Source organism: Ricinus communis, chromosome 10 (genome assembly GCF_019578655.1).
Source record: "Ricinus communis isolate WT05 ecotype wild-type chromosome 10, ASM1957865v1, whole genome shotgun sequence".
Classification (NCBI taxonomy): Eukaryota; Viridiplantae; Streptophyta; class Magnoliopsida; order Malpighiales; family Euphorbiaceae; genus Ricinus; species Ricinus communis.
Genome location: NC_063265.1, coordinates 12,078,538 through 12,106,526, shown reverse-complemented (window position 1 = coordinate 12,106,526; position 27,989 = coordinate 12,078,538). Strand labels below are relative to the sequence as shown.

General features: G+C 35.9%; 6 protein-coding genes across 18 annotated transcripts; 1 reads left to right on the top strand and 5 right to left on the bottom strand.

Moving 5' to 3' along the window:
- LOC8285541 (alpha-crystallin domain-containing protein 22.3) lies at positions 1-2,462 on the bottom strand. Its single transcript, XM_002512311.4, has 3 exons — positions 2,336-2,462; positions 882-1,357; positions 1-591 (listed from the first exon to the last, which is right to left on the bottom strand). Exons 2-3 carry the CDS (start codon positions 1,345-1,347, stop codon positions 353-355), a joined length of 705 nt encoding a protein of 234 aa, XP_002512357.1. The 5' UTR covers positions 1,348-1,357; positions 2,336-2,462; the 3' UTR covers positions 1-352.
- Positions 2,433-7,604, top strand: LOC8285540 (increased DNA methylation 2). 7 transcript variants are annotated; one of them, XM_015714999.3, is made up of 4 exons: positions 2,960-3,336; positions 3,479-3,613; positions 5,859-6,845; positions 7,230-7,604. In XM_015714999.3, exons 3-4 carry the CDS (start codon positions 5,864-5,866, stop codon positions 7,475-7,477), a joined length of 1,230 nt encoding a protein of 409 aa, XP_015570485.1. In that variant the 5' UTR covers positions 2,960-3,336; positions 3,479-3,613; positions 5,859-5,863; the 3' UTR covers positions 7,478-7,604. The 7 variants fall into 7 exon arrangements, with proteins under 7 accessions (XP_025011930.1, XP_015570488.1, XP_015570485.1 ...); XM_015714998.3 differs by having other exon boundaries at positions 3,469-3,613; XM_025156162.2 differs by lacking the exons at positions 2,960-3,336; positions 3,479-3,613 and adding an exon at positions 2,433-2,560.
- An 836-nt stretch (positions 7,605-8,440) lies between these two features.
- Positions 8,441-11,678, bottom strand: LOC8285539 (nuclear transcription factor Y subunit C-9). Of its 2 annotated transcripts, none has more exons than XM_048369582.1 (3): positions 11,347-11,678; positions 9,344-10,190; positions 8,441-8,713 (listed from the first exon to the last, which is right to left on the bottom strand). In XM_048369582.1, exon 2 carries the CDS (start codon positions 10,144-10,146, stop codon positions 9,373-9,375), a length of 774 nt encoding a protein of 257 aa, XP_048225539.1. In that variant the 5' UTR covers positions 10,147-10,190; positions 11,347-11,678; the 3' UTR covers positions 8,441-8,713; positions 9,344-9,372. The 2 variants fall into 2 exon arrangements, with proteins under 2 accessions (XP_048225539.1, XP_048225538.1); XM_048369581.1 differs by having other exon boundaries at positions 9,344-10,193; positions 11,347-11,675.
- Positions 11,679-12,369: 691 nt separating this feature from the next.
- Positions 12,370-15,758, bottom strand: LOC8285538 (cation/calcium exchanger 5). Its single transcript, XM_002512308.4, has 2 exons — positions 14,486-15,758; positions 12,370-13,325 (listed from the first exon to the last, which is right to left on the bottom strand). The coding sequence occupies exons 1-2, from the start codon at positions 15,305-15,307 to the stop codon at positions 12,561-12,563; spliced, it is 1,587 nt and encodes a 528-aa protein (XP_002512354.2). The 5' UTR covers positions 15,308-15,758; the 3' UTR covers positions 12,370-12,560.
- Positions 15,759-15,900: 142 nt separating this feature from the next.
- LOC8285537 lies at positions 15,901-22,309 on the bottom strand. 6 transcript variants are annotated; one of them, XM_048369577.1, is made up of 13 exons: positions 22,291-22,309; positions 21,355-21,716; positions 21,119-21,269; positions 20,411-20,739; positions 20,185-20,335; positions 19,473-19,813; positions 19,248-19,398; positions 18,573-18,907; positions 18,325-18,493; positions 17,803-18,128; positions 17,570-17,720; positions 16,844-17,184; positions 15,901-16,500 (listed from the first exon to the last, which is right to left on the bottom strand). In XM_048369577.1, the coding sequence occupies exons 2-13, from the start codon at positions 21,685-21,687 to the stop codon at positions 15,985-15,987; spliced, it is 3,294 nt and encodes a 1,097-aa protein (XP_048225534.1). In that variant the 5' UTR covers positions 21,688-21,716; positions 22,291-22,309; the 3' UTR covers positions 15,901-15,984. The 6 variants fall into 6 exon arrangements, with proteins under 6 accessions (XP_048225534.1, XP_048225533.1, XP_048225532.1 ...); XM_048369576.1 differs by having other exon boundaries at positions 22,238-22,295; XM_048369575.1 differs by lacking the exon at positions 22,291-22,309 and adding an exon at positions 22,066-22,221.
- Positions 22,310-24,530: 2,221 nt separating this feature from the next.
- On the bottom strand, positions 24,531-27,605 carry LOC8285536 (signal peptidase complex subunit 3B). Its single transcript, XM_002512306.4, has 6 exons — positions 27,272-27,605; positions 27,135-27,182; positions 25,673-25,735; positions 25,207-25,260; positions 24,919-25,005; positions 24,531-24,800 (listed from the first exon to the last, which is right to left on the bottom strand). The coding sequence occupies exons 1-6, from the start codon at positions 27,395-27,397 to the stop codon at positions 24,675-24,677; spliced, it is 504 nt and encodes a 167-aa protein (XP_002512352.1). The 5' UTR covers positions 27,398-27,605; the 3' UTR covers positions 24,531-24,674.
- Between the last annotated feature and the right edge of the window lie 384 nt (positions 27,606-27,989).

Sequence of the window (27,989 nt, the reverse complement as noted above, 5' to 3'; positions counted from 1 at the left end):
TTCACAGATGAAAGGAAAAACTTTCACATCTCAATAGTACACGGGTTTAAGAAAGAAAAGAAAAGAAAAAATTGAAGAGAATGGTGGAAAGCAGAGAGACGAAGAAGGGTAAATTCATACTCGCTTTACATTCATCAAAGCCTCGTACTAAAATCACAAGTACAAACCTCTGCTGCATTATTCGTCTAGATGCTCATCTCTGCTACAAGTATCTCAGGGCACAATGTCTCTTACTCAACCAGCCAACTTATTTTGAGTCTACCATATTGTCCTCACGGCAGCCTCAGATCGAATGTCGTCTTTTTAGTGAATCTTTTGGCCCTTTCTAATGACTTATGTGCTGCAAGGCTTCTCATATTATTTTCTTCACAATTCCCTCAAGCATTCCATCGTTCCCGAAATGGCCTCTAAACTGTTTGTGATCAACTGGACCAGGTAGATGAAATGTGATGGAGAAATGGCCTGGTGGGCATAAATTTTGAGTTTGCATCCTAAATATTTGCGAGTTCTTGCACACTATTTGCTCGCCAGTGGTTGTTACTCCCCTTATATGTATCTTTCCGTCAGGTTCAATATCACAACTAAATTCCTCTGCATAGAGTTAAAAATTGAATGAGCCGCAAGATAATAATACCAAAGGGTATTATATATTAACCAAACTCTCATATTCATAAAGCATAATCCTGAACAAATTAACTAAACCTTCAATAGCTTGAAATGTTCAATAGCAATTAAAGAGCAGAAAATGCACAAAGAATAGTTTAACAAGCTAATATACCCAAGACAACATAGTTCATAATGAAACATCAGGGCTAATCTGTTCAAATAGTATTTCTAACCATGCAAGGGAATTGTGAACACAGAAAAAGATCTAGACTTACTTTTATTGTTTGCTACCCCAGGGAGGGAGACACGAAATAAGTAGGCATCATCACTTTCTCCAATGTCCATTAATCCTATAATTGGTCCCACCATTCCCATAGCTGCACTCCCAGTCAATGCAACTGCACTTTTGGCAGAGACCAATATATTGTCCCATTCTTTTCGAGTTGTGTTAGAATCGAGATATACCATAGAAGGCCCGACTTTTTCAACTGGTTTGGCATCAGCTTCAGTTGGCAGAGAAGAACCATCAACAACAGGTCTAGGTGAACCAATGTCCGGTGCACTATTGACAGATCTAGGTGGACCAATATACGGTGCACTATTGACAGGTCTAGGTGGACCAATGTACGGCGCACTATTGACAGGTCCGGGACCAATGTACGGCACACTATTGAGAGGAGGCACGGCAAGTGGAATCTGCTGGGAATTCTGGAAGTCTGATTGATTATTTCCTCCATGCATGTTAGAGTACCTGAAAGTTACATAAAGTTTGCAGATATAACATTGGTATGAAATGCATAAAGAATTGCAGAAGTCAATAGTATAAAGTTATATGTATCCATTATTAGATGCAAAACCAACGGAAAATTTTGAATCACTCATAATTGAGCAAACCAAAAGCAAAAGCTATAAGTTCAAGCGATTACATCCAACAACTGTCCTACTATGAAACAAGAATTGAAATATGATTATGCAATTAGTGATGCACAATTATGAATTATGGTTCTGTAAGTGTCTATATTAAACCGGTATCATCTGGAAACTAGCTCTTCCCAACACACCTCATGATGTTACCTAGCATCTATACATCTTTAATAAATCAACAAACTTCTTGAAGTAATGCGTAAAAATCCTCTTAACAGTTCCAAGTTGCTATGCCCTGCTGCATCATTCCATCTTTGAAGACAAATCTCCTATCAAAAACTTTTTGCAAAGACACATAAAATCAAAATATCTCCTTCACGCGAAGCAGTCCTACTAGCTATTTGATTTTTGTTCGCTATATGTATCTAATTTGGTATTATCCATGTTCATGGAGATTCTGCATTTTATTTTTCAATAGGATGCAAAAGGAATTTGTAACTATAGGTAGAAAGAACCTATCTAATATTCTTCTCTGTACAATTAAACAAACTACTCAATTTCATCTAATAGTCCAGAAAGCAAGAATCTTTATCTTTTTTCCCTACTCTCTCTTCTAGTTCCTGAGAATAATAAAGCGAAAATTGACCGTGAAACCATCTAAAATCAAACGCCGTAGCACCATACAATATAACATCACCAGAATAACAAACCCAAAAGGCATTTGGCATTAAAAATGACTAATGAAATTGAAAACACACACACACACACACACACACACCCCATATATATATATATATATATATATATATATATATATATGCAGAAATAATAGTTGACCAGAGAGTTTAAGAAGAAGAGCGGTTACCCAATTGAAACTATGGCAGCTTTGGGACTCTGTGTGCTCTCTGTGCCCGAACTGAACAATAGCTTTACTTTACTGGGTCTGCCTATGAAGATGGAGAGAGAGAGAGAGACGAAGAAAACATGGAACTTTGGTGTAAATAATCTAGTGTTTTGAAGATCACAGTGCACCTGCTATCTAACCAATCTGACGGCCCACGATTCTTACATCTGTGGCCTTTATTGCCAGGTCAGCCAGTTTCAGCTTTTTTCTTTTTCTCTCCCTCTCTGTAACAAAGGAGCTGACAGGTTTTTACTCTTTTTTTTTTTCTTTTTACTCTTGAAGTAGCTAAAAATAACACAATCAAGATCCCAACTTTCTTTTCTTGTTCATTGCCTCCAATCTTTCACGGTTTAGCGTCTTTCTATTTTTTTTTTTTTGTTTGTTTTCTGCGTCTTTCTATTCTACTGCACTCTATTTTTCTTACCTAATAGTTACCGTAATGTGCATGTTTATTTCTTGATCATCTTCTTGTTTGTTATGTGATTGCTTCTTCTTCTTCTTCTTTTTTTTCTTTTTTCAATTTTTCCTTTGGGTTTCGTTTTCTTGTTCAAATTACTTTAATGGGTATGAATTAATATTATTGGAAAAGTGGGTTAAAGAGTCTAGAGTGAGTAACCTATTATTTGTCAACTTCACAATCTTATGCTATTTTAATTTAATCCATTTGTTTAGAGTAGGTTGTCATCTTTTGTTTCAAAATTAATAAGATAAACAATTTGCTAGTATGTAAGTACTTTTTAAAATTCCCAAATTGCCACTCTTGGAAATGGTGGTATTGCCAAGTCAGCCAGCAAGCGCTTTTTTTTTTTCTTTTTCTTTTTCTGCGTATGCACAAAGAAGCTGATACAGGTGTACTCTTCAAGTAGCAAAAGAAGAAAAACACAATCAAAATCTCAACTTCTTCTTCCTTTTCTCCTTTTTCCAGCTCAGTGCTTCTAATTCACCTAATCTCTCTTTCACCGGTTAGCTTCTTTCTGTTCTTTAGTTTCTTAACTTACAAATGTGCATGTTTATATTCTTGATCATCCTCTAATTTGTTATGTGATTTTTTCTTTTTTGGTTGTCATCTTTGTTTTCTTGTTTTTTCCCCTTAGCTTACTTTAGTGAGTTTGGGAAGGCGGGTTAAAGAGTTCAGTGCGAGTAACCAATCATCTGTCAACTTCACATTTTTATGCTACTTTGATTTGACGTGGACACGGAATTGGGTTTTATTTGATTGTACCAGAAGTATCTTTTAAGGTCACTTTTTGATGTTTACTTTATTGGATTTTTATGAGTAACCCATTGTTTGTTTCACTTTTGTGATCATGCATGAAGCTTTATTTTCATGCATCCTTCATTCCATGTGTATTTTGATATGTGTTTATCTTCTTTTTATATAATGGCTTGCTGACTTGCTTTTATTCTGATTCATGAAGTAGCAAGTTGATTTTTCCTGGTATTTTCATTTCTCTCCCACCTTCACTTCTCCACAGTTTACAGAAAAGCCTTGTAGTTGTTGGAAGTGCTAAACTCATACCTGAAGTGGGTGGTGGGGCACCACCCTTTAAATAGATAAACATGCTTTCCTTGGTCGTTGGATTCCAGAATTGACATTCAGCTAACTTATTTCTTCAAATGGCTCTTCCGAAAGATTGTTGTTGGTTGTTAAGCCTTTACTATCTGCTGCTGGGAGTCATTCCCTCTCCAGAATGCTTAATTCAGTTTCGTTTACCCTCTTTGTGTACTGCAGATAGTGATCTTACCAAATTTAATTCGTGCGAACATGGATGAATCCAAATACTTTCTCTAGCAAGCTACAAATTTGTAAAATTTGTCAATTTATACGGTCCCATAGCTTTTATATGATTTATATCCTTTTGTTAATCTTATTCAGTTTAATGTCCTATCTGTGTAGATTATGCACATTAGAACCTAAGATCAGTGGACTTATTTGTTTTCTCATCTAAAACAACTCTCTGATATGCACTATTATCGAACTCAATTATAAATAAGATTGCTGCATTATAGGTGAAATATGTAATATAAGATTGGCTTTTTATAATCTACAAAATAGAGTTTAAATCCTATAATCAGCTTAAAACATATCACTGTAACTAATAAATGTACATGGTTCGTTTCCCATATATGTTTGTTTGTTGCGCCCATTGAGAAGTTTGCTGAAATGGACAAAAGATTTAAACCTAGGACTTCTAAATCAAATTTGTATGTACGAATTATGTCTCCTTATCGAGGGGTTTCCTTTTCCATTATGTGTTGAAGAAATATTTAGTGCACAGATCTTTGCTAATGAATGCCAGTCTTTCTGTTTATGGCTAATTGTCAATTGTAAACATTGTCAATAGTGCAGCTTTTCATCTTCTTTTTCCAATTTTTTTTATTTTTCTTATTCATGTTGATCCTGCTGTCTTTGATGTTCTATAACATGTAGCTTGAGATCAACATGGTCAATTAGTCTTGTGATATACTAAAGGCAAAAGTACCATTGGCTTCATTTTATGTTATGGTTGCAATATTTCACCTATTAATTTGTTATTTTGTTTATTGTAGCATTAAGGTTAATCCTTTGACTAAAGAGCCTACTTTGTGTTATTCATTGAACATTGCTTACGAAACTCAACTTTCCTAAGTGCTTCTTTCAGCAACATTATCCCCTAAATTTGCTGAAAGATCATTAGTTTCTTAAGCAAGATCTCTCTTATTCCTAGACCATCACAAATCTGTCTTTTGTAGTGTTGTGTCATTGTATATTGGGATTTTCGATAGTTTGTTCTTTTAAACTATCAGATACAATGCTCTCGTGGCTCTAATTTTTAGACTGTTAATCTACATCCAAAGAATATTATTCAAGTTGTTGCATGGAGATTCTATTTTATTTGTCCTTCAAGTCATGATCAATGACCTAAAGTGGACAACTCTAGCTTTTTAGCATCTTTGGGGCACTGCATTAGGTTTGGGCATGTAATTTGGTGATAGCACAATCTGCATTGCTGTCTATGTCTTCTGAATAGATGTAATATTGTAGAAGTGGGAGTAGCATTTTTGTGTTTTTATAATAACATCTGTGGTCTGCTTGAAGCAATTGTATTTCTGATGAACCTTCAACTGGTAACAACTTTCCTTTTTTCTTTAATCATATTTAAATAAAACTCCGTTACCTAGCATGGTTGTGTTTATTGGTCATGTTAATTTCACATGACAGAACAAAGAACTCATTTCCAGAAGTTAGCAAAGAGCGGTTGATAAACTTGTATACCGTGCTGAGATGTGGCTAGAAAACTTTGTTTGCTGGAGAAATTGTCTGACTCGACTGATATTGTAGGATAAGCTCCTTACTGATGTAATTAGACATCAGCCACCATAGTATTATTATGAACATCAATTTTTAGTATTTATTCTGCCTCAGCATATGAAAAGCATAAAAAATCTCAATTTCCTAATGCTGCAACATCTTCTTGCATGATTCTGATTCATTATATATCAGGTACCATGGAATCTCTGGTTCAGGCTACAAATTCACTCATGCGATCAGAATCCTTCACTGCATCAAGTAGGATACCCAACAGTGACCAGCGCTTCCTCCTTTACTTTGTTATGGGCACCTACTTTGGGCCTGATCTGAAAGAGGAGTGCCCACAAAAGTCAATTTTGCAAAGGAAAGCTGAGGGCCTCCCAACATATACTTCAGATCACCTAGCTGGTTCACACATGAAAACAGTAGAAATGGAGCGGGTTTACTATTATGCACTTCGGAAGGCAGAAAAGTCTCTTGCTGTCAAGTTACCGCTGTTGCATCATTTCTTCCAAGGCACCATACCTACCTCTTGGAATGATCCCTGTGTTGTTTATCCTCAATTTCCTGAACTCTTTCCTCCCCAACTGCATCCTCATTCACGGTTCAAAAATAAGTATAAAATCATTGAAAACATCATATTCATTAATGATCCAAATACCTCTTACAATAAGCCAGATGACATTGAAAGGTTTAAGAAGCTAACTGGGCTTGAAAATCTTCTATTGGATCGAGATGTAGCAAGATTCCATACATTTGGGGTGCAGGATGCTGAACCTGTTGGAGAATTCCCTCCTGCCAAGCCTTCTCATAGTTCTCGCAATCGCAATGCAAAACGTCCTGCTAGCACCTTGCAAACCGAGGACCAGTACATACATGTGGCACCTTTTAGCAGTGTGCGATATAATGCCCCACCTCCAGTGCAGCGTTATACAACTCTGCCAATCAGAAATAATACCAGAACTGTGGAGAATGGCAGTCCAGGAATGCTCTTTCTTCCTTCATGCCCAAAGAAAGAAGAGTTGACCAGGATCATTGCTGCTGGTAGAAGTGGATTTGCATTGACCGGGAGTGCTGCTATGGGACAGGTGGGACCCATAATTGGACTCATGGACATTGGTGAATGTGAGGATTCATATATGTTTCGCATATCTCTGCCTGGGGTGAAAAGAGATGAGGGTAAGTTTCTTACTAGGACTAAAGACTTATTGAATTCATCAATTCTTTTCACGATGCCTGCAGTTTGCCTTTGTTGTTGTAAGAGTTCAGGGGAAACATTCCTGATTTCCATCCTTTTCTACCCATATTTTAATATTAGAGATTGTTCACAAATATTATATTAATTCATACAGCAGCTTACTGCTGGACTCTTTTTTCAATCTGACAAAAATTCATTCGATTATGTTTTGCAGTACATTTCGGATTTGACAACATTTATGTCAAATTTTATTTACTTCATTCTTTATTAATTTTGCACTAATTCATTAATTGAAACCCTACTGTGTCCTTGTCAATTAATTTACCTTGCTCTATACATTGTTAAACTGTTTGTCCTGATTGCAGAGGACTTCAGTTGCGTAGTTGAAAATGATGGAATGGTTCTCATAAAAGGTGTGACAACAACTGGCGAGAGGACTGTGTACAGGTTCTCACAAGTCTTTGAAATGCAATCAAAGAACCTTTGTCCACCAGGGGAGTTCTCTATTTCGTTTCAACTGCCTGGTCCTGTTAATCCTAGGCAGTTTTCCGGTAACTTTGGCACAGATGGGATTTTGGAGGGGATCGTGATGAAACAGAAAGGTGAAAGTTGATAAGTAGCTTGTTTCCTTGTAGATAACCTTGCTTATCAAGCATAAACTGCTTCTGTGTACTGGTTAACAATGCATAGTGTTAGTTCTGGAATGATCTTGTGGTAACATATAAGAAATCTTTTGTGCACACACTCTGCCCCTCCCCTCTGTTAACTCTGCTTTTTCTTATTATTGTTGAAAGAGACAAGAAGACTTGCCCAATTTGGCAAATAGAGGTAAGGTATGAAACTTGCAAGCAGAATTTGGTAGATTATATCCAATAATGTGTAATCATTAAACATAGCAGGCGGCATACCCTCTTCTCATCTGCACAAATTTTCACCAAAGGAGGCAATTTTGTCAAGAGACAAATTGTGCAGCTTCAAGGCGATCTGAAAATGCGCAACTGTCTTGTGGCAGAATAATCATAGGCCATCAACTGCATTATCTGCTTGGTCCAGGACCTAATTTCTATTAATACATATACTCGGCTTCCCTTATTTATTTATTTCTTAGTGAATGAGATTTTTCTAGATGCATCATAGAGATCCATTTCCAAAGCAAATAAAATATATCTCTAACCTAGTAGCTCGTAGCTATACGCATTTGCTTCTTACTCATGGTCCGCCCCTTCTAAAGCAACTAATTCTTCCATTCATTCTTAAAATGTAAAGCAGCTAATCGATCATTAACAGTCATATCTATCCCGTCTCTGCTTGGAATGCATACGCCCTAAACAACACTATTACATCAAACCATTGTTGTCTGTCTCAACTGTTTATAATTCGCGGCCACCGAAAAACAACCAACTAAAGCTTCTTCCTCTTCTTCTCTCTCCCCAACAGACCTGACCCCATCAAATTGACAGACAACCCTCCCACCCGATCCCTTTCTATCTTTGCTTTTTAGTGGGTAACCCCAAAATGCAGGGGTTGCCACATTCCAACCATTACCATGATTCCAATCAGCTATGAATAAAATCACTGAAATAAAGAGAACAAGATAATATTAAACAAATAAATCTGCTTCATGGTAAGAGAAAAATCAGAATATAGATCTGCTTTATGCCAAGCGACAATTCAGGCATTTAATCTCCTTTCTTACAAGGCTAAACATCAAGCAAATATCCAAAGCTACGAGACAGACGGCTCAGTCTACGATCAGATACTCCATTTAGGATATATTCTATACAGAGAGTCTTGCTAGATTTCAGCTCCAATCTCGACGGCACAATTTGAAGCTGAGGGCCTCCCTTTTCTGCTTAACATTTAAAAGACATAAGTCAGTCAAGATAAGGAAACAAGGATACCAAAGACAAAACAAATACCTGTAAGAACAGAATGCATGAGAAGAGTAAGATGTTATTTCAAATCGTCAAATCAAAAGAGTAGACATGATAACCGAACAACATTCATTTTGAAAAATGAACAAAAAAGCGCAAACAACGAGCCAAATACTTTCATATGGTTAGTCTATGCAAACCCAGGATAACGTATCTCTCCAAAGAGGCAAATAAGACGAGTTTTAAAGAAATGATTGATCTGAACAACCAAAGAATGCAAAATTCTCTCATATACCAAAGAATGGATAGTCATCTATGAATGCTTATGCCAATTACATGTAAGCCTTTTTGCTATAGACACTTTTGCCAATAGATCTGGCCTTGTAAGTGCAAGAACAACAAGATCTGGCCATCCACTTCACTATTATCGGAAATATTCAGAAGGAGATTTCACTTGGGGACACCGAAATCTCAAGAGAGTCAAGTATTGCTGCTATTAGTTACAATGCAGTAGTTCTTCATGACATGCTTATATGATCCTAATGGCTTGGCTTTCAAATATAATTTTCATGCTGTAGTGGCAGATAAGTTAGAAAAGAGCTCACACTTCCTCAATCCGCATATACAATCGCTACTAATCTGAAGGTGATTGTTGTTGTTCTGATCCCTGCTGTGGCCACATATGTTGTGCCATGTAGGCATGAGACTGCTGGGCATAGACCGCGGGGTCCATCATAGGTTTACCCATTATCATCCCAGGAGTTCCAACTGGAGGTGCATGCTGAGGTGGCATATAGCAATAGGGAACATCACCAGGCCCCCCAACAGGCATTGTTCCCCTTGATATTGACGACAGTACTTCATCTTTCAGATCTTCCCTTGGTACAATGTCAACTAAGAAATCAAAGATATCAGTCCTAGTGATGGCAGCTGCAATGTCATTCTTTTGAAGGGTCCTCCTTTTATTCTCCTCTGTATGATTCCAAGATCGCAAGGTCAGTTCTAAAATAAACATTTCACATGCCCTAGCAAAGACGACTGGTGCCTCAGCTGATATCATCCTTACATCTTCATCAGCCTTCATGATCTTCTTGATTCTTGCAAGGGGAAGGCTATGATTCTTAAAGTCGGTAACTTTGTCTACATCATGATATTGATTTGTCCAAAACGACTGAAGTTGTTGTTGTAGTTGCTGCTGCTGCTGATGGTGGATTTGCTGATAGGCAAGTTGATGTTGTGCAAGCTGAGCTCCTGTTGGCTGACCAGCAGATTGGATGGCCCCAACAGATCCCGGATTTTGTGTAGAAGATAGTTGGTTCGACGGATAAGGATTTGTGCCATATGGCATTTGACCTGCAGTACTCACTACCCCAATGGCTGGGGGCTGTCCATGCCCTTGCTGATCCATTCTGATGCAGGTAAACTTGTGATACAAAATCTAATTTGCGTCTACTTCTAGTGCAAAGAGAAGAGAAGATGTGAAAAACTTAGTTAGGCACATTACATATATCATGGTGATTGGATGCTGACAGAAATGCATGAATGGAAATTTTCAATACTTCAAAATTGATGACGCTATGCCTATGAGACAAATGAAACTTCAATTTAACACCTTCCAACTATAACATCAAACAATTACAAGGTGTGATTTAACATCTAATCTATAAAAAGAAAACACTCATCAGCTGTACACATGCAGAACCAAGACTAATAAATGAGGAGGATTAAGCCGCATAGATACAGTATTATCCTTATTATTTTTTCATGTAGTAAGTGTCACTGGCCAATTCTTGATCTCCTTGAAAGAAGATCCCAACATCAATAAACTGGTATTTCTTTTAGCCACTTGTTATAGCCTGTAAGTATTATATCCCTCCTTAGATGGCAAGAAAAATGAAAAATTTCAGGCACCTTTCTTTAATCCATTTGCTTAAAAGAATAATTACCAAATATCTTCTAAACATTACTATGAGATTGGAAAAAATTTACAAGTGGACCAAAGTGTCCTTGGAAGTTGCATGAAGATGGAGACAGAAAGCACATTAACTCAGAAATCAAGCCAAATAGAAATTTATAATTGCCAACCTTACAGCAAGCTTATAGATAATAAAAAGACTTAGTTCATCCATATCTCTAATTACACGACTCTCCTTGTTCGTGTAAAGGTTTTGCACATATTGACATTAAATGAAATCATGTCATAAACTAGTTTACATAAGAGCATATGCTACTTGTTTATGCAGCTCGACCAAGATGCGTGTAGATATAAGACAAAGAAAGGGATTGCTATTCATTTCAAGATCGTAGCAGATTGAAACAAATTCGGCCAAAGAAGGAATGATATATAAATTATAATAGACCAAATTTTAATGCTATTATAATTAATAATTGAAACTAATAAAACAAAGCAATCCTTGATTCCAGAAAAAACATTTATATTTCCCTCTTCTTCAATTCAAATAAAAAAAAAAAAACTAAAATTATTTAAAGAAGAAAAAAACTACCCAGAAATTATAGAACTCGATTTATAACAATGATCACTTGCACAGCTGATATATGCACATAAGAACAAAGAAAACAAAGAAAAAGATAGAGACTTTATTATTACCTTTCTCGTAATAGAGTTTCTGATTATGCAAGATTCGAAACCCTGAAAAATTATGCGACTATAAAGAGAAATAAAAAGGGGGCAACAGGAACTTTTACAGAAAAAGAAGGGTGTGTACTATGAGATCTAAAAGGAATTATAATCAACGGATTTCAAGGGTTTGTTTTTATGGGAGATGAGATTTTCATAGAAATTTTCTTTTAGGGTTTGTTTTAAAAAGGAATAAAGCAGTAGAATTATAGGTTTTCGTTGCGATCGATGATGTTCTATAATAACATACCATAAATATGTTTCATTTGAAGAAACCTAAAATAAAATTGTTTTTTTTTTTAATAAAAAAAAAGCCTCGAAAACAAAACAAAAAGCTGATAGCTTTAGCTTCGATTCTGACTCATTTTACCAGAAGATAACTTTTTTTTTCCCTCTCGTGACTAATTTACCCTTACGTACGTCCGTTACTATTTTCCGTTTCGAAGTGTTTGGCTACGTGGATTACAATATTCTTCCTCTGGCGTTAATCAAATTCCTATCGTCAATGAGCTACTAAACTCGTCTCGTCTTGCAAAGTAATGAGAAAGCTTTGAGGTGGTGATTTTGGTACTTTGGCTCGAGACTTTGTATCTTTTAATTATTAAGAAAAAGAATACATATACAAATAATAATATAATTTAACAAATAATTTATTCTACCTTGTTGGGTATTTGGTGTTATTATTATAAGAAAAATAAATTATTTTTAATGATTACCATGTCGCTAAAGAATATAGAAAATTGATTTATGATAATATATTTTTACAACATAATATTAATATGAGAAAACTCAATTTTGCATGATAAACATTTAGTTTTAATATAGGCAAAAGACATTAATAACAAATCATATAGCAGAAAATCTCACCCTAGCTAGAAATGTTCATTGATTTGAGGACACTAGATACTAAAAGTAGATTGTTTTCAAATTAGAACACCACAAAATTTAACTGCAATCACACAGCAAATTTCAAAATTTTGTGCACAGGAACCCAAGAAACAAATTGCATTTTCCAGATTATAGACTAAAAACTCCATAATCCTTACATTATCTTCTGACAATGAATGAGTATATACTGCATCTATCCTGACATATAGGCCTTTATGTGAAGATATCCTATTAATTGGCATAAGCATTTTGGCAACAACTAAACAAATTGTTGATTTCATGGATTGAATGAATGGTCATCTTGAAAATTTGGCAATGACTAAGCTAACTACCATAAACAAGACATAAAGACCCACCAGGCAAAAGCCCCAAAATCTAGGCACTCGAAATCTGGACCAAGTGATAACTAGCAGAGACCCCATCAGGCTCAAAAACAAGAACACAAATGCTGTTACAATACCAATGTGGAAATGAAGTTCGTAAGCTTCTGGATAAACATCAGCTGTTTGTATCACCAAAGCTGTTCCCAGTCCAACAAGCATGTTAAACATTGGTCCAGCAAAGCACCCAGCCATGGCCATTGCCGGCTGGCCTGCTTTGGCGACTGCAACATCAGCCACAAGATCACCCACGGAATTTCCCCAAGCAAGTACCGTGAGTCCAAGTAGTGAAGGAGGCACTTCAAGAAGCACCCCAAGTGCTTCCAAGCAGTTTAGCAATTCTCCAGCAATAGTAGATATCCAAAAGACACTCATTACAAATGCCACCAGCACTACAGGAACTTGCTCAGTCTTTGGGGGTTCCTTTTCCAGTATGAAGTGAAGGACTGCGAGAGACGAGCTTGCCAGGAGTACTATGAACCAGAGTGGGAAGTGGGCATTTGAGAGGAGGAAAATTATGGGATGATCTAATGGCATGAATGAGTTGCAGGCATATAAAAGTGCTAAAGGGCAAAGAATGATATTGGCAGATAGGTACAACCTGTTCCATTCTGAAGGCGCAGTTTGTGGAATTGTGAGCTTTAGAACAAATGAGACTGGGAGCTCCCATACTTTTGAGATCTGTAACAAATACAAGACAATCAAAACTAGAAAGTTAATCACAGTTTACTCCTAAAGATATAAATGATAAAATTAAGTGTAAGTTCCAGTCCAAGAAAAATTCAGAGATTATCCATCACTCAGCTTGCATATATCCATGTACAGCATTGATACAGAATGAAAATGAAGCAACAAACAGTTGATGTGTAAGAAATTCACACAACAAAGGTATAAGAGTTACAAATGCAGAGAGTATCAAAGAAAAACTAGAGGAACTTAAAAATCTCCAATTTGGCAGCATAATGAACATAAGAAGAGTTTTGGGTAGAAGCAGACACCAAAGCTCCAGAGCAGCCTTCCGAACAAAAGATATTACAGAAATGATTTGACAGGTGTCAAATGCCCCATCCATTACTCACTTCTATATCACTTGCAAGGCATCATTCTTGAGACAAAATGAGCCATCTATTATAGAGCCACAAATAATAAAAGAAAAGAAGGCCCTCGACAAAAGACATGCTAACAAAAGTTTTATAAACCTAACATCAGGAAATACGGGAAAACCAAAATTGCCAACACAATTCAGAAAAGCACTCGGACGCCTTCAATTGTACTCACAAAATAAGGCATTATCTCTTAATAAGCAGTACAATGCACATTGACTTAACTAAAATTGCAAAAGCCTATCTAACATCTAAAGAAACAAATAGTAAATTCTCACAGATGAAGAAAAGGGTACAACTTGATACCCTACATAAAGTGAATCATAGATTCGAGTTGTAACTCCCTTCTGATGTGGAAATAAATATAGAACTATTAATGCTTCATTATGCATTTGCAACAATCAAGTTTGTACTAATTATTGGAATAAAAACAGAACTATCAATAAGTCCTCTTTGAAAACTAAAAGCTAAAAAATAAGAGAAGAAAGTTCTATCTCAGGACTGTTACAAATTTTAGCTCTATTGAATATCATCTAGTCCCATTTGTAAGACTAGAAATTTGATTTCAGCCTGGCTAACAAAAAACTTAACAACCTATAGTTAAACCCACCTAACCGCACAGCTTAGCATTCAAAGGAGCGCAATGAACAACATACTAATTTGAAACATTTCCATTCCACGCAAGATCACAGAATGAACCACAATATCGCATTACTTTCTAAGAAAAAAAACATTTACCTTCCCGCAAGCCCTTTCAAACAACCCAGAACCCTGCTTCTCATCCTCCAAACTGCCAACCACCACACCTCCATCTCTCTCACAATCCATTTCTCCTCTTGAATCTCTTGTATGAGCACCGCCAATTCCTAAATCAGTCCAAAACACAAACCCAACAAAGAAAACATAATACCCAACAAATCCAACAGCTTGCCAAAAAGTAATCTCCCCACTCAAATACACATAAAATAAAAACAGAGCTCCTACCAAATAAAACCCGACATCCCTAACAAATGAAGCAGGATCCAAATTAAACGGTGCAGCATATATAGCAACAAATCCGACCACAAAAGCAGAAACAAATGTACCAGCAGATAATATAGCCCCAAACCCAGTTCTATATTGGCCAGACCTAACTGCAGCAAGAGAGGCAAAAACATCAGGTGCCCCATTACCTAGAGCCAAAAGGGTTACTCCACCCATGCTTGGAGAGAGATTTAAGTGAGTAGTGAGCTTCGTAGTGACAATAGAGAAATGGGATTGGGCTGTTTTGATGAGAATATAAAAGTGGAGGAGAATGAATAAAGAAAGGCAAAGAATTGAGAGAAAGAAATTTGCCTTGAAGAGACAAAAGTGGATATAAAGGTAGTTGATGATGCCATTTGATTGGGGTAGTGAGGAGCAAGAAAGAGGAAAGGTCTGGCTTTGTGTGAGGAGCGATCTATGGTGTATTTCAGGAGTTGGGAATGTGTAAAGAGTGGATTTTGAGAAAAGGAAAGTGGAGAAAAGGGTTAATGAAAGCGCTGCAATGGAGTTCAGAGGAAGAGAGAAAGAGAAGGCCATGCCATTTCACAACAGTGTTGGAGTCTCTCTCTCTCTCTCTCTCTCTCTCTGTTAAGCGAGCGAGCGTGTGTTCTATTTTTTTTCTTTTAATTTTTCTATTGACTACAAATTGTGATCTTGCATTTGATTATGATTTAGGAACTGTTAGATCTTTATTTAATTAAACATCATCAATAATTATTTTGTTTGTCTTTGAAATTTGATGCTCAAATTGCTTATAATATTTTAACGCGTTTTGCAAACGCAAGACATAAAAAAAATAAAATAAAATAAAAAACTTTAAAAAAAACATCAAATCCTAAAAGTAAGAAAGCAGCAACTGTTGAAACAAGAATAAGACACAAGATTGGAACTTGAAAGCTGCCCTGTGTGGTTTTACCATTCAAAAGGTTGGTGAAGTTGCAGGTTTCTAAGGCAGTAGAGAGCCAAGGTATCATTAAGGAAAGGAAATATATATGCTAAGCTTTTTTTGGTAGTCATCCTGTGTTCCCAGAACACTTTTATCTAACACGAAGACATAATAAATTCACCACCACAACTCTATACCAACCCACATTTTCTATCCTGTCAGGTCCATGATACGCGAAAGAGCGTGAAGTAAACTTGCTTTGCATTAACATTAGACCTATTTTTACACGATTTTTGTATTGTACAATGGTAAATAGTTCAGCCAGATGCTATCTATGGAGCTTTCTATATAACCATTTCCTCCGCTGATTTACGTCCATTGCCACAAACACCTTAGCCTTCTTCTCATCCTCTAGAAGTTGACAGGCTTCCAGGAAGAGCTCATCGTCCATGTCTGGTATAGTTTGGAGTGCATTGACTATAGCTTCGATCGACACTTCTTCTTTTTCTTCCTTACTTCCACTTGTTTTGATCATATGTGCCTTGCGAGCAAGTACTTCTGGATCCTCCATGTTCTGCCTCTGAACTTTCCTATGAGCTGCTGAGGTTGATGTAGCTATAGTTTTCCGTTTCTTCCTATGATCAGATATTTCAAATTCTTCAGTTCGGTATAGTGCGTCTCCAAAAATGCCAGCAAGCCCCATGTCTCGGGTATTCCAGTCAATCTCCATACTTGAACCTGAATGTCTGAATCTTCCAACAGGCGCTTCATTACCATAAATCATAAAAAGATCATTATAACTACTTAAGATTCTATTCCTGTATTTATTTGCACCTGGATGTTCCTGCATAAAAACTTTCATCATAAGAGAAGCTAAATAAAATGTTTGGAAATCAAGAATTCTTGGGATCTATACAGTCTGCCAACTACAAGGTTCAGAGAAGGGAAAAATATTACTTATAGCCAAATGATATCAAAGGCCCGCCGAATCTTGTCGATTTGAGATGGAAGTAGTAACGGGGATAATTGTTCTAGCATCCAGTAAGGATCTGATAAAATCATCTTTCTTTTTTTATTTCTATAAAGAAAGATATACTACTTTTCTTATGATTGTTAGAATTCTTTATCTTTTCTCTATGTATATAAAAACTAAAAGTCCTCCCCCCAAAAAAAATATAACCACCCACCTTGAAATAAGATTTCCAATCATCATCATCAGCTATCACTGCTTGCTTAATTTCATCCCAGGCAAAGCCTTTCTGATTGAGAAGATCTGTGATGTTATAATACTCTTCCATCAAACTTAAATACCAGCTCTCTATATCATCCTTATCACATAGAAGGCCAAATTTCTCGTTGAACGAGGCAATTATCCAGGCCCATGCTTGCTCATTGAATGTCTGACCAATCTTATTCCCTTTAAGCACCTGTTCTAACAGGAGTTCAATGAAATAGACTTCCATTGACTTTGTCCAATTTATCTTTGGACGATCATAACCAGACAGGGATAGTCCGTCGTCATCATCAGCTGCAAATCCAACGAGTACAAAAGAAGTTATTTGCCTAACACTAGCAAATCTCCAAATAGTTATATATCGTATTATTTATGGTGTCAACAGCACATTCGCTCAACTTTGTAATTAGCACAGAAAACTGCAGTTTTTACATAGCTTTTGGGCCATAATACTGGTTCTAGCCACAAATCTACCAGCTAATGCTAATTTGGAACTGCAATCATGTCCTCATATAACTGAATTGTGTGTGAATATATAGAGGAAGAGAGGGGAAGGGAAAAACACACCAACGTCTAGTTCCAGGACATAGTAATGCTAATTTGGAACTGCAATCATGTCCTCGCATAACTGAATTGTGTGTGAATGTGTAGAGGAAGAGAGGGGAAGGGAAAGACACACCAACATCTAGTTCCAGGACATAGCCATCAGCAGCAATTGAGTGACTTGAGTCATCAAGTCTTCCATCATTGTTTTTATCTCCAAATATCAAGAACAAGTCATTATAATTTGGAAGAGTTCTATTGCGATATGATCGGGCATCTGGGTATTCCTGCATTGTAGCCAAATGTAAGCTATGAGAACCTTGAAGATTTCTATTTACCATATTATTCAATAAGAAAAAGAAAAAGCACCTTCACATAAGATTTCCAAATATTATCATTGGCAACTATCATCTGCTTTAGTTCATTCCAAGCAAACCCTTTCTGATCAAGTAAGTTTTTCATATCTTTAAATAGCTTCCTCAAATTCATAAAACGACTCTTTAGGACATCTTTGTCATGCTCAGATCCAAATTCAGCCTTGATCTTTGAAACCATATCATACCATGCTTGCTTGTTAAATCTTAAATTGACCATACTTCCTTGACGAACATGCTTTAACATTAGATCAATGAAAAATCGGTCCATCAGTGGACTCCAATCCGTTCTATAGCAGTAGCTATTTTGATGTTTGACTCCTTGAACAAATTACACAACAAAGCATGATCAGTAAAGCACTAACCAGGAAATGACTAATTACAGTAGTTGATGCATGAAAATATGGACTTGATCAAGCATGTTAGATGTGCAACAATCATTAGTACTGATGATAACCTCATCAGGAATCTCAAAAAATTAGTAGAAAAAAGGAGAAAAGCTTATAGGGCTACATACTGCAAAACATTGACAAGGTCAGCCAAAAGAAAAATCCATCACCATCACAGCAAATACCTGGAACCAATTGATTGCCCCCATCATCTGAATTTGAATCTCCAAAAATCAAGTACAAGTCATTGTAGTTTGGAGTGCGTTTAGTTCTGTATGATCTGATATCTGGATATTCCTACATTAGACCAGACGTCAACCATATATAATTAATTATAACAGGAAAAGACACATAAAATCAGAAACAAGAGAAGCACCTTCGCGTAGGCATCCCAAGCATCATCATGTGCTTTGACCAACTGCTGTGTTTCATCCCAAGAAAATCCTCTCTGGCCAAGTAGATTCTTCATGTCATTGAACAAATTCCCTAAACTTATGTGATAACCCTTCAAAAACTCCTTGTCAATTTTTAATTCAAATTTTTCCTCGAACAACACAGCCATATCTATCCAAGCTTGATTATCCGAACTGTAATCAGTCTTTTTCCCTCTTGTCACTTGGTATAACATAAGGTCGATAAAATAGCGATCCATTGAAGGTGTCCACTCTGTCCTGGAGCAATCGCCATTTGCATGGCATTGAACATTGTCTCCTGCAAATAGAAGAAGTTCACAATCACTCTCTCAGCATAATTGGCAATTAATTAGGAACACGATGATTCATGACCCTGAACCTATTCATACAATTCTGCCATGTATAAGGAGTGAACATCTGGTAACAGTTCAGCCATATGAGACAAAGGCAACATGCAAGATCATACAAAATGCATCAAGTACATGGATCTACAAAATAATGTAACTTACACCATACATCATCACCATTCAAGCTTATTACAAGAGTGCTTATACTATTTTTCAGATTTGAGATAATAATCTGTAAACGATCCACAAAATATCTTAAACTAAACTTCATGACTGAAACAAGAAACTTACTGATTATAAAAGCTGGGTCCGTACTATCAAGATCTATATTATGAGCTCTATGACTGTTTCTTCCATTGTAACTTTCTTCACCAAATATCACACATAGCTTGTGATAGCTTGGCACAGACTTATTTCTATATGAACAAGCATCAGGATGGACCTGCTTGTATGAAATGTAAGAGACAGAATAATAATGAAAGTATGTACAATGAACAATGATTTATGGAAATTCACCTCAATAATAGAATCCCAAATGTAATCTTCAGCTGTTACCATCTCTCGATTTTCATCCCAAGAAAACCCATTCTGCTCAAGAAGAAAGTTAATGCCGTTGTATTGGCTCCTCAAATGTTTGTATCGATTCTTGAGAAATCCCTTGTCATGATGAGACCCAAATTTCTCAGTGAACAACCTGATCATTTCAGTCCAAGCCTCAATTGTCAATTTCTGACCAATTTTATTCCCTCTGAGTGCCTGGTCTTGCAGCAAATCAATGAGATAACGATCCATTGCTGGCGTCCAGGATTGTCCAGGGCCATTACTTCCAGCAGAGGCATAAATATCATTTTCTTCAGCTGCATGAACGATAAACCACTTATATATTAGAATTCATTTGAATAATATATATATATAGATATATATATACACACATACCTATAGGTTTCAGACACTATGTATGTGACAAGGCATATGAATTACCATGCATCTAATATAGTCAAAAAGTGTAAGCCAACAATTTTTCAACCCCAACACAAATCAACCAACAAACCACAGATTGCATCACACCTTAAAATGATTAGATTATAATTGTGTCAGGTCAAATATTGGTGATGACCAGACTCAAAACTTACTCCTGAAAGATACCAAATATTTAGTAAATCTTAGTTGAACAATTTTCAAAAAGTAGAGGACAAGTACAACATGCTAAAATAAATGTTAAACTCACCAGTCCTAACTTGGATTTTTCCATCTTGAAAGTTCTTATCATGGCGCACATGGTCACCACATCCATTGATGAATTGATTTCCATAAATCAAACTTAAATCCCGATAGTTCAGTAAGGTCTTTTTTCGGTATAAATGTGCATCCGGATGTGCCTGCATCCACCATAGTAGGTATACATTATTACGTAGCAGTATAAATTAAATCACGACATAGAATTAGCATTATACCTTGATATATTTTTCCCAAACAGCATCATCAGCGATTATCATTTGTTGTCTTTCATCCCAAGAAAATCCACTTCTCTCACGTAGGCTTCTTATATCACTATAGTACTTGAACAACTTCTTATAGCGTCGCTTTAAAAGACTTAAGCCATATTGAGAACAAAATTTTTCATTGAACAAAGTCAACATATGTTTCCACGCTTGTTTGCTGAATGCCATATCCCTTTTATTGCCCTTTTTAAGTTGGTCCAACATAAGCTCAATAAAACATCGATCCATCTCTGGTGTCCAATCCTTTTTCACATGCTCAGTACTCGTTGGGCCAACGCTAACTATACCAACACCATTTATTGAAAAAGAAATTGGTATTGTTTTCTTCAAAAAGAACATGAAAGTTTACTGTAATGCTAAAAGAAAGAACTACTCGAGAATAAACAAAGCTTATTGTAATAGCTAAAAAGTAGAAACTACTAGAGAGCAACCATAACTAGTTTCATAAAATATAGTCATCAATTTACTATTCCTCTCTTAGTACGGACTAAGGACATTTTAGCACACCAAAAGAATAAGGCCCATGACATGTCAGGGAAGTTCAAATAGTATGTCTGGCCAAGTTTTGGTCAATGTTGAACATACTAATCATGCTAATGATTGACTTCCAGTCAGCTAAACATCTTTAGCATTTTAGAATCATGTGTTTAACTAACATACCAATATTCAGCCCTTGAATGTCATCATCTAAGTCTACATCATGACTTGACCGACTGTATCGTCCATCTGCTACTGTATACGCATATATCAAGCACATATCAGTGAAGTTCATCAAAGACTTCCTTTTGTAGCTTTGGGAATCAGGGTGGGTCTGCATATATGCACTTTGTAAATAAAAGTACATGCAACATGTTCAGAGATGAAGGAAAAACAGTAGAAACAAAAAAAAAAAAGACCTTGATAAAGGCATCCCAAACATTGTCTTCAGCTATCACCATTTTCTGAGTATCATCCCAAGAAAATCCGTTCTGTTCAAGAAGATTCTTCACATCATTGTATTGCCTCCATAAATTTGTATAGTGACTCTTCAAGATATCCCTGTCATATTTGGTCCCAAATTTTGCATTGAACATGTTCAACATATCCGTCCAAGCTTGCTTGTTAAAAGTATGACCCATTCTATTTCCCCTATGCATCTGATCTAACATAAGATCAATAAAATAACGTTCCATTACGGGTGTCCAATTTGTCCTTGTTCGATCAATACCAGGAGGTACTTGGCTGTTCATTTCTTTCTGGTGAGATATCAAAATTTTAGCTGCAATCAAAGTTTTGATTAACCAATATTCGTCAGAAACAATAAAACCCTAAAAGCAAACTCTTTTTTAGTTGTTGGTTCTTAAACACATTCTTCTAGCATTAATAACCAAACCAAAGCATTCCCACATTATATAACCGCTAATCCATAGAAAAGAAGACATTTTTGTCAAAATTAACTAAATTAATTAACAGCAATCAGCAATTATTACCACATATTGTAAACGAATATAACAAAAGTTCTCATCAAACGCATATTGCATGATTTGCTATGTTATAACATGCAAAGCACACAATTCAAAACACAAATCAAACCCAGAGATTGAAACATGTCAAGTTCAGAACTTCACCAAAAAATTTAATTACAGGGTGGCATGTGCACGTCAATTGAAGACTTATTTTTGGTTCGTTCAAAGCCTCAATTTCTTTTCATTTTTCCTACATTGTTTCAGAGCAAATGCAAAGCCTACATACATGTATAAGAGATAGTATATTAAGAAAGAAATTAGGATTTGTTTTTACCTGATTTTTTTGGTACAGCAAAGAAGAGAAAAAGGTCAAGGTGAAAACTATACCTGTTTTTTGCAGTTAGTCTACGACGAGAGGGTATGATTGGCTGCTAGGTTTAACGGATTCGAGTATTGGGATAAGGTTGTCCTAATCACTATTAAGGTCTTTTTTTAAAATTTAATTTATGGATAATTTTCTTTTTAATTAAAACGAAGAAAAAAACTCTATAATGAGAAAACGTTACAATTTTATACTTTTAATTTGATTGTATCATATTAAAGGTAAACCCTTATCAAGATAATTCACATATAACTTATTATTTAATATTAAGAAATATATATTTTTCAATTTTTTATCATTTTTATGTTAAAAATATTACAAAATATAACTGTGATTTTATTTTAGCAATAATTACTTTTTAGATGATAAGAGTTGATGTGATTTTATGGTAAAAAATAAAAATAATAATGAAAAATAAAATACCAGTAGAATGCATGAAATAATTTCTTGCTTGAGTAAACATACTTATTGGGTTCATCAATAGGATGTGGATTAAAAGAAAATATCAATTAGTTAATTCTTCCAAGGGAAAAAGAGATCCAAGAAAATCTAAACAAAAACAATGAATTTGTTCATCAGTTTTGGATGGATTATGCATTGAACTTATACACAGCAAGAAAGTATGAGAAATGAAGACTTAATCCTACTGCATAAATCTTTGTACAAGATAGATACTGCCTTAAAATGTTACAGTTGCTGAAAGAAAAGCTCTTATATCTGCCTATCTATCACTACTCATCTGGCAAATCGTCGTAGAGGTCATCAAGAAAACTTGGTTCGATGTTCAATAACACATCCAGGAGATACGAATCATCAGGTATCGGACCCGGATCACACAATCCTACGTTTTTGAGTCCCCCTTGGTGGTCATTATCAACAACTTTCTTTGCGTTCTTTAGCTCTTCTTCGTCACCATCAACAGCTTTCTTTACCTTCTTTAGCCCTTCTTCTTGATCATCAACATCAACAGCTTTTTGTACGTTTTGTAGCCCTTCTTCTTGATCGCCATTAACAGCTTTCTTTATGCTGTTCAGCTCTACTTGACTATCACCATCAACAGGTTTCTTTAGTCCTTCTTGATCATCATCAGCTTTGTTTATACTTTCTTGATCATCACCATTGACAGCTTTCTTTACGTTCTTCAACTCTTCTTGGTCATCATCATAAACTGAATTCATTAGTTCATCTTGGTCATCACCATCAACAGCTTTCTTTACGTTCTTCAACTCTTCTCGATCATCACCATGAACTGCATTCACCAGTCCTTCTTGATTATCACTATCAACAGCTTTCTTTACGTTCTTCAGCCCTTTTTTGTCATTACCATCAACGGCAATGATTACCTTCTTTAGCCCTTCTTGACCACCATCATCAACTTTCTTTGCATGTAAAGAAGAGGAAGAAAGAGAATCAAATGGGATGTGAACTATGCGTCTTTCAACTTTTCTTCGGAGTTCTAATGCGTCTTCAGCATCTACTTCAACATTAATAGTAGAAGAGTGTATAGCATCTGGATCAGAATATGGATTGTTGACTACTTGTTGAGGATGAGATTGAGAAATACGGCGTCGTTTCTTAGCCGGCGATTGCTTATGAGCCTCTAAACTGAAGGCCATTGTCGACCCCAAGAACCACAAGGGTCTTGTAATCAAACCCATTAAAGCGTTATCAGGACAGTTGTCGACCCCAAGAACCACAAGGGTCTTGTAATCAAACCCATTAAAGCGTTATCAGGACAGTGGAGGGCTATGCACAAGACGAGAGAGGGTCAGAAATAGAGAGGAATTGAGAATGAATGAATTAAATGGGCTGTGTGTGATCTAGAGGAGACCATTTATAAGCGGGCGTCGTAAATATATCAAGCCAATCATAATTTGCAATTTAAGAGTTTTTTTTTTAATATTATTGCCACTGTAAAGATTCATTTACGCTTCTTCTACACTTGCATAGAATTATCGTCCCAATATTGATGCAGCACATGGTACCCGAAAAAGAAAACGAAAAGAAATTTGCATCATAAAAGAAAAATAAAAAGGGCTTGGCTAAAAAATAAAAGAGCTAAGCCGAACGATTGCTATCAGATTTTCACATTCACTAAAGCTTTGGCTAGATGAATGTTCTCACGCCCACAAGGAGTTTCCCATTAGTCTTTCTCTTAGCCATTGGCCTGCCAGCATTTAAATTTAACAGCAATACCTACAAAACCAATAGATAAAGAAACTAAAAAAGATGACAAAAGTACCCATAATCCAAACAGCATTCAATTTCTATGCCAATAATGAAGGTTTCTGTGTACTAGGTTTTCTTTTTTAATTCTCCTGAACTTAATCATTCCATATTAAAACCGCTCAAGTTACAGCTACAAAGTACATCAAAAACACTATTCTGTTCATCTATATTCCTCAGGCAAGCGGTATCCAGGCATGACTAGTTTGTCAGCGAACATTTTCCCAGTCTTGGGCATGACATGCCAGTGCAAAGTCAAATTGAATTCCTTACCACGAAGATTGCTTCCCTGCACATTCAATAATAATTTTTAGGCATTAGTAAGCATAGCAACACAAAAGCCAGAGTTGGCTCACAGCTATGCATGGAAAAATGAAAATAAACATCTTCGCGTACAAGCATTATACCTGGTCAACAAAACGATACTTGTTTGCAGTCTGAACCCAAAATTTTGCATGCTCTTTGGCAGGTATAATAGCATCCCAAAGTGAAACCTAACACATAGCGTGAACACAATCTTAAGCACTAGAAGACCCCCAACATTAGAAAACAAGAGAAATAGGCTTGGTTCAATATCCTAAAACATCATAAGGCAAAAACTGATTCTAGACCACCACTAATTCACAAGTTATAACTAGTGTGTTATAGGACCAGAACTGAAGCAGAAACTACTTAATTGCAGGACCTAGAGGTACCTGATTCAAGGCATTCTTTGGGGTTGCATACTCTGCAGCTACAAACACAAAAACCTGCAACAAACGGTAATTTGATTACTACACATGTTGGAGAAAGACCTTAGTGATTAACGCATAATTTAAAACAGCCTTCTAGAATAAGTAATGAAAGATTCCAAAAACAAAACCAATACAGCAACAGACTCATAATATTGGCAGCTTAATTTTGATATACATAAACATAATAATGTCTCAATCTTGAGATGTATTAACTATAATAATGTCTCAATCATGAGACATACTACAATACATGCAAGACATTCACAAGTAATCATATGTATCACAAGACATCCTTGGAACAAAAGCAATGAGATGAAACATTTGACAGGACACCCAGATGACTTGCCTCTGAACAAAAGACTCACGGCAGCTGTGGGTCAAAATGACTATAAAACTATAAATAGAAGGAAAGTTACAAATCACATACCTGCTTTGTGTTCCATGTAAATAATGACTGTAAATCAGCTGTTATATTCATAGTGAGGCTGACCTATATTAAATGAAAGACAACTTAGTCAACATTTATATCAATAGCTAGCATATTATTTAGTCTGGTACAAGCTTTTAGATACTGACTCATAGCAGTCAATACTAAAAAAATTCTTTAAAAACTGTTAAACACCAACTATAATAAAGAATCATAAGAAATTGTCTTGGAAGAAGAAACTAGGCCATCTGCGTCCAAATTAGATCTGTATTGCTTACATGGAAATTTTTCTCAGTCAATATTATTTCAATTCGTATAAGCCTCCATGAGTGGAACAGCAAATTTAGGTGCAAGTTCATAAGAAACAAACTCTAATGAGTAAGATACAAAATTTACATCAAAATTTATATCGATTGCTATCCACGAATTTAGTTTTGTATGTTTATTCCCCTAGACATCCCGCAGTTGGTTATCCTCAGCATTGTATGACACAGGAAATATCCTTTCAATTGTTAGCCAACCTCAATTTCCCCCCTTTTCACTGGTAGTTTCAATAACTTCAAAATCTATGCAAGTTAGTGACTTAATGGCTGATAGTGGCAAAGTCTAGACCAAAAACCAATAATGTTTGCGAGTGGGAAACGTTCGAATTCCGCAAAATTTTCCAATGTCTGGTTAACAAAGAATCTTATGGCTATTGAGTGGTCTAACCAAGATAACATAATTCTGCGCATCAGCAAAATATCAGAATAACCAAGCAATCTAAAGCAAAAAAGGGTCAACCCATTTTAAGAGTGAGTTAAGATGTGGTCATAAACTTTCAGATGGTGAAACATTAGATGCCAATTTATAGTATGTACCTTAAGCAAATAAATCCTACACAGAAATAAAAGAAACATAAATGAACCACATATTCCAAATGCATCCAAAACATTCATGTATTAAAACTATTTTAACTTCAATACCACAAGGAAATAGAGACAGATATTAACATCGACAATATAAAATTTAAAGTTTAGATGACTTCAATGTAGGTAGATATCGAAGGCGGATCCCAATAGAAACAAAAATCTTGCCTAATTTATTTGCTCACTGCGACATTGAAGTAAAAGAAAGAAATTGGGGATCACCATTTTCTAAGTTCTAACATCAAATGTAACATTGCATCTATATCTCAATACAAAAATGAGAATTCAATTCATTTCCATCGCAACAAGAATTACACGGCAGTTAACCTAGAATTTGGAAGCTGACTGTATGTGCATATAAAAGTCCTATACATAGACTCATTTAGCATGTTAAAGTTTGCAATTAACTAAATATTCCCTAATTATCGAAATCGACAATCAATGGTGCAAAATTCCCCGTTTATATTTGTTCGACTGCATACAAATTAACTCAAAATATCTCTGGAATCTAAAAAATTTAACAGAAAACTAAAAATGAAAAAGAAAACTTTTACCTCATCATTTCCATGCGGCTGCTTCTGAAACCAATTGATATTCAATATCTACAGAATTCGGAGATTTAAGAAAAAAATCGCCAGTTAGGGTTCAAATTCCAACAGATCCAAAGAATCCAACTTTGATGCAAACAGACCTGGATTTGGGCAGAAGGAGCCGGCGAATTTAGGTTATCAGAGAGAGAAGCCATGGCGCACATTAGCGCCAGGATGGTGACGGCGAACGTTAGCAAAGCATTTGCTCTGTAACCAAACGAATGCATTTTTTTGTTTCAACTGTTTCTACTGTAGTTTAAACCCTAATTGCTCGCTGCAGCTACTGCTCCGATTCAAGGGAAGTAGTAGACACTTTGTGTGTCGTCGCTGTTGATGCGCTGTTGCCGTTTTAGTGTCTGAGAAAAAAGAAAATGAGCGTTTTTGTTTGTTTTGTGTGTTGAGCAAAGGAAGGAGAGGAGAGTGACTAGGATTTTGTTGCTCTTTTCTCATTGGACGATACACGTCTTTCTCATAGGCCCATTCTCACTTTATCTTGGTCAACGTTACCATTTAGCTGATGTGGCCAATGTGCCTTTCGCCACGTCATCGAATGATACCCGTTGGCCTACTTGCTGACATGGCACCACATTTGCCATGCTGTAACACACTATTATGACACAATTAATGCCTCTGGCATCCAATTATACCTCTTGTGTTTTCATATTTTATTTATATTACAAAATATGTATACATAGGTTAAAATAAATTAAAAACAGAAAATTGAGGGGAGTGTGAATGGTTAAAAAAATAATTAAAAATTGTGAGAGTTAATTTATTAATAAAATTTGATGGTATAACTATGCATTAAACTTTATTAAT

Bases quoted from the DNA above. Each gene is read 5' to 3' on its own strand.
- LOC8285541 (XM_002512311.4), bottom strand. From the start codon at position 1,347: ATGCATGGAGGAAATAATCAATCAGACTTCCAGAATTCCCAGCAGATT. The intron at 592-881 runs GTAAGTCTAGAT...AACTCTATGCAG, and splicing joins TGGGGTAGCAAACAATAAAA to AGGAATTTAGTTGTGATATT.
- LOC8285540 (XM_025156162.2), top strand. From the start codon at position 5,864: ATGGAATCTCTGGTTCAGGCTACAAATTCACTCATGCGATCAGAATCC. The intron at 6,846-7,229 runs GTAAGTTTCTTA...TCCTGATTGCAG, and splicing joins TGGGGTGAAAAGAGATGAGG to AGGACTTCAGTTGCGTAGTT.
- LOC8285539 (XM_048369582.1), bottom strand. From the start codon at position 10,146: ATGGATCAGCAAGGGCATGGACAGCCCCCAGCCATTGGGGTAGTGAGT.
- LOC8285538 (XM_002512308.4), bottom strand. From the start codon at position 15,307: ATGGCCTTCTCTTTCTCTCTTCCTCTGAACTCCATTGCAGCGCTTTCA. The intron at 13,326-14,485 runs GTAAATGTTTTT...TATTTGTTACAG, and splicing joins TTGAAAGGGCTTGCGGGAAG to ATCTCAAAAGTATGGGAGCT.
- LOC8285537 (XM_048369577.1), bottom strand. From the start codon at position 21,687: ATGAACAGCCAAGTACCTCCTGGTATTGATCGAACAAGGACAAATTGG. The intron at 21,270-21,354 runs GTCTTTTTTTTT...GCATATATGCAG, and splicing joins TTTGGGATGCCTTTATCAAG to ACCCACCCTGATTCCCAAAG. The intron at 19,399-19,472 runs GTGAATTTCCAT...TCATACAAGCAG, and splicing joins TTTGGGATTCTATTATTGAG to GTCCATCCTGATGCTTGTTC.
- LOC8285536 (XM_002512306.4), bottom strand. From the start codon at position 27,397: ATGCATTCGTTTGGTTACAGAGCAAATGCTTTGCTAACGTTCGCCGTC. The intron at 25,736-27,134 runs GTAAAAGTTTTC...CATTTAATATAG, and splicing joins AGCCGCATGGAAATGATGAG to GTCAGCCTCACTATGAATAT. The intron at 24,801-24,918 runs GTATAATGCTTG...TTGAATGTGCAG, and splicing joins AGTATCGTTTTGTTGACCAG to GGAAGCAATCTTCGTGGTAA.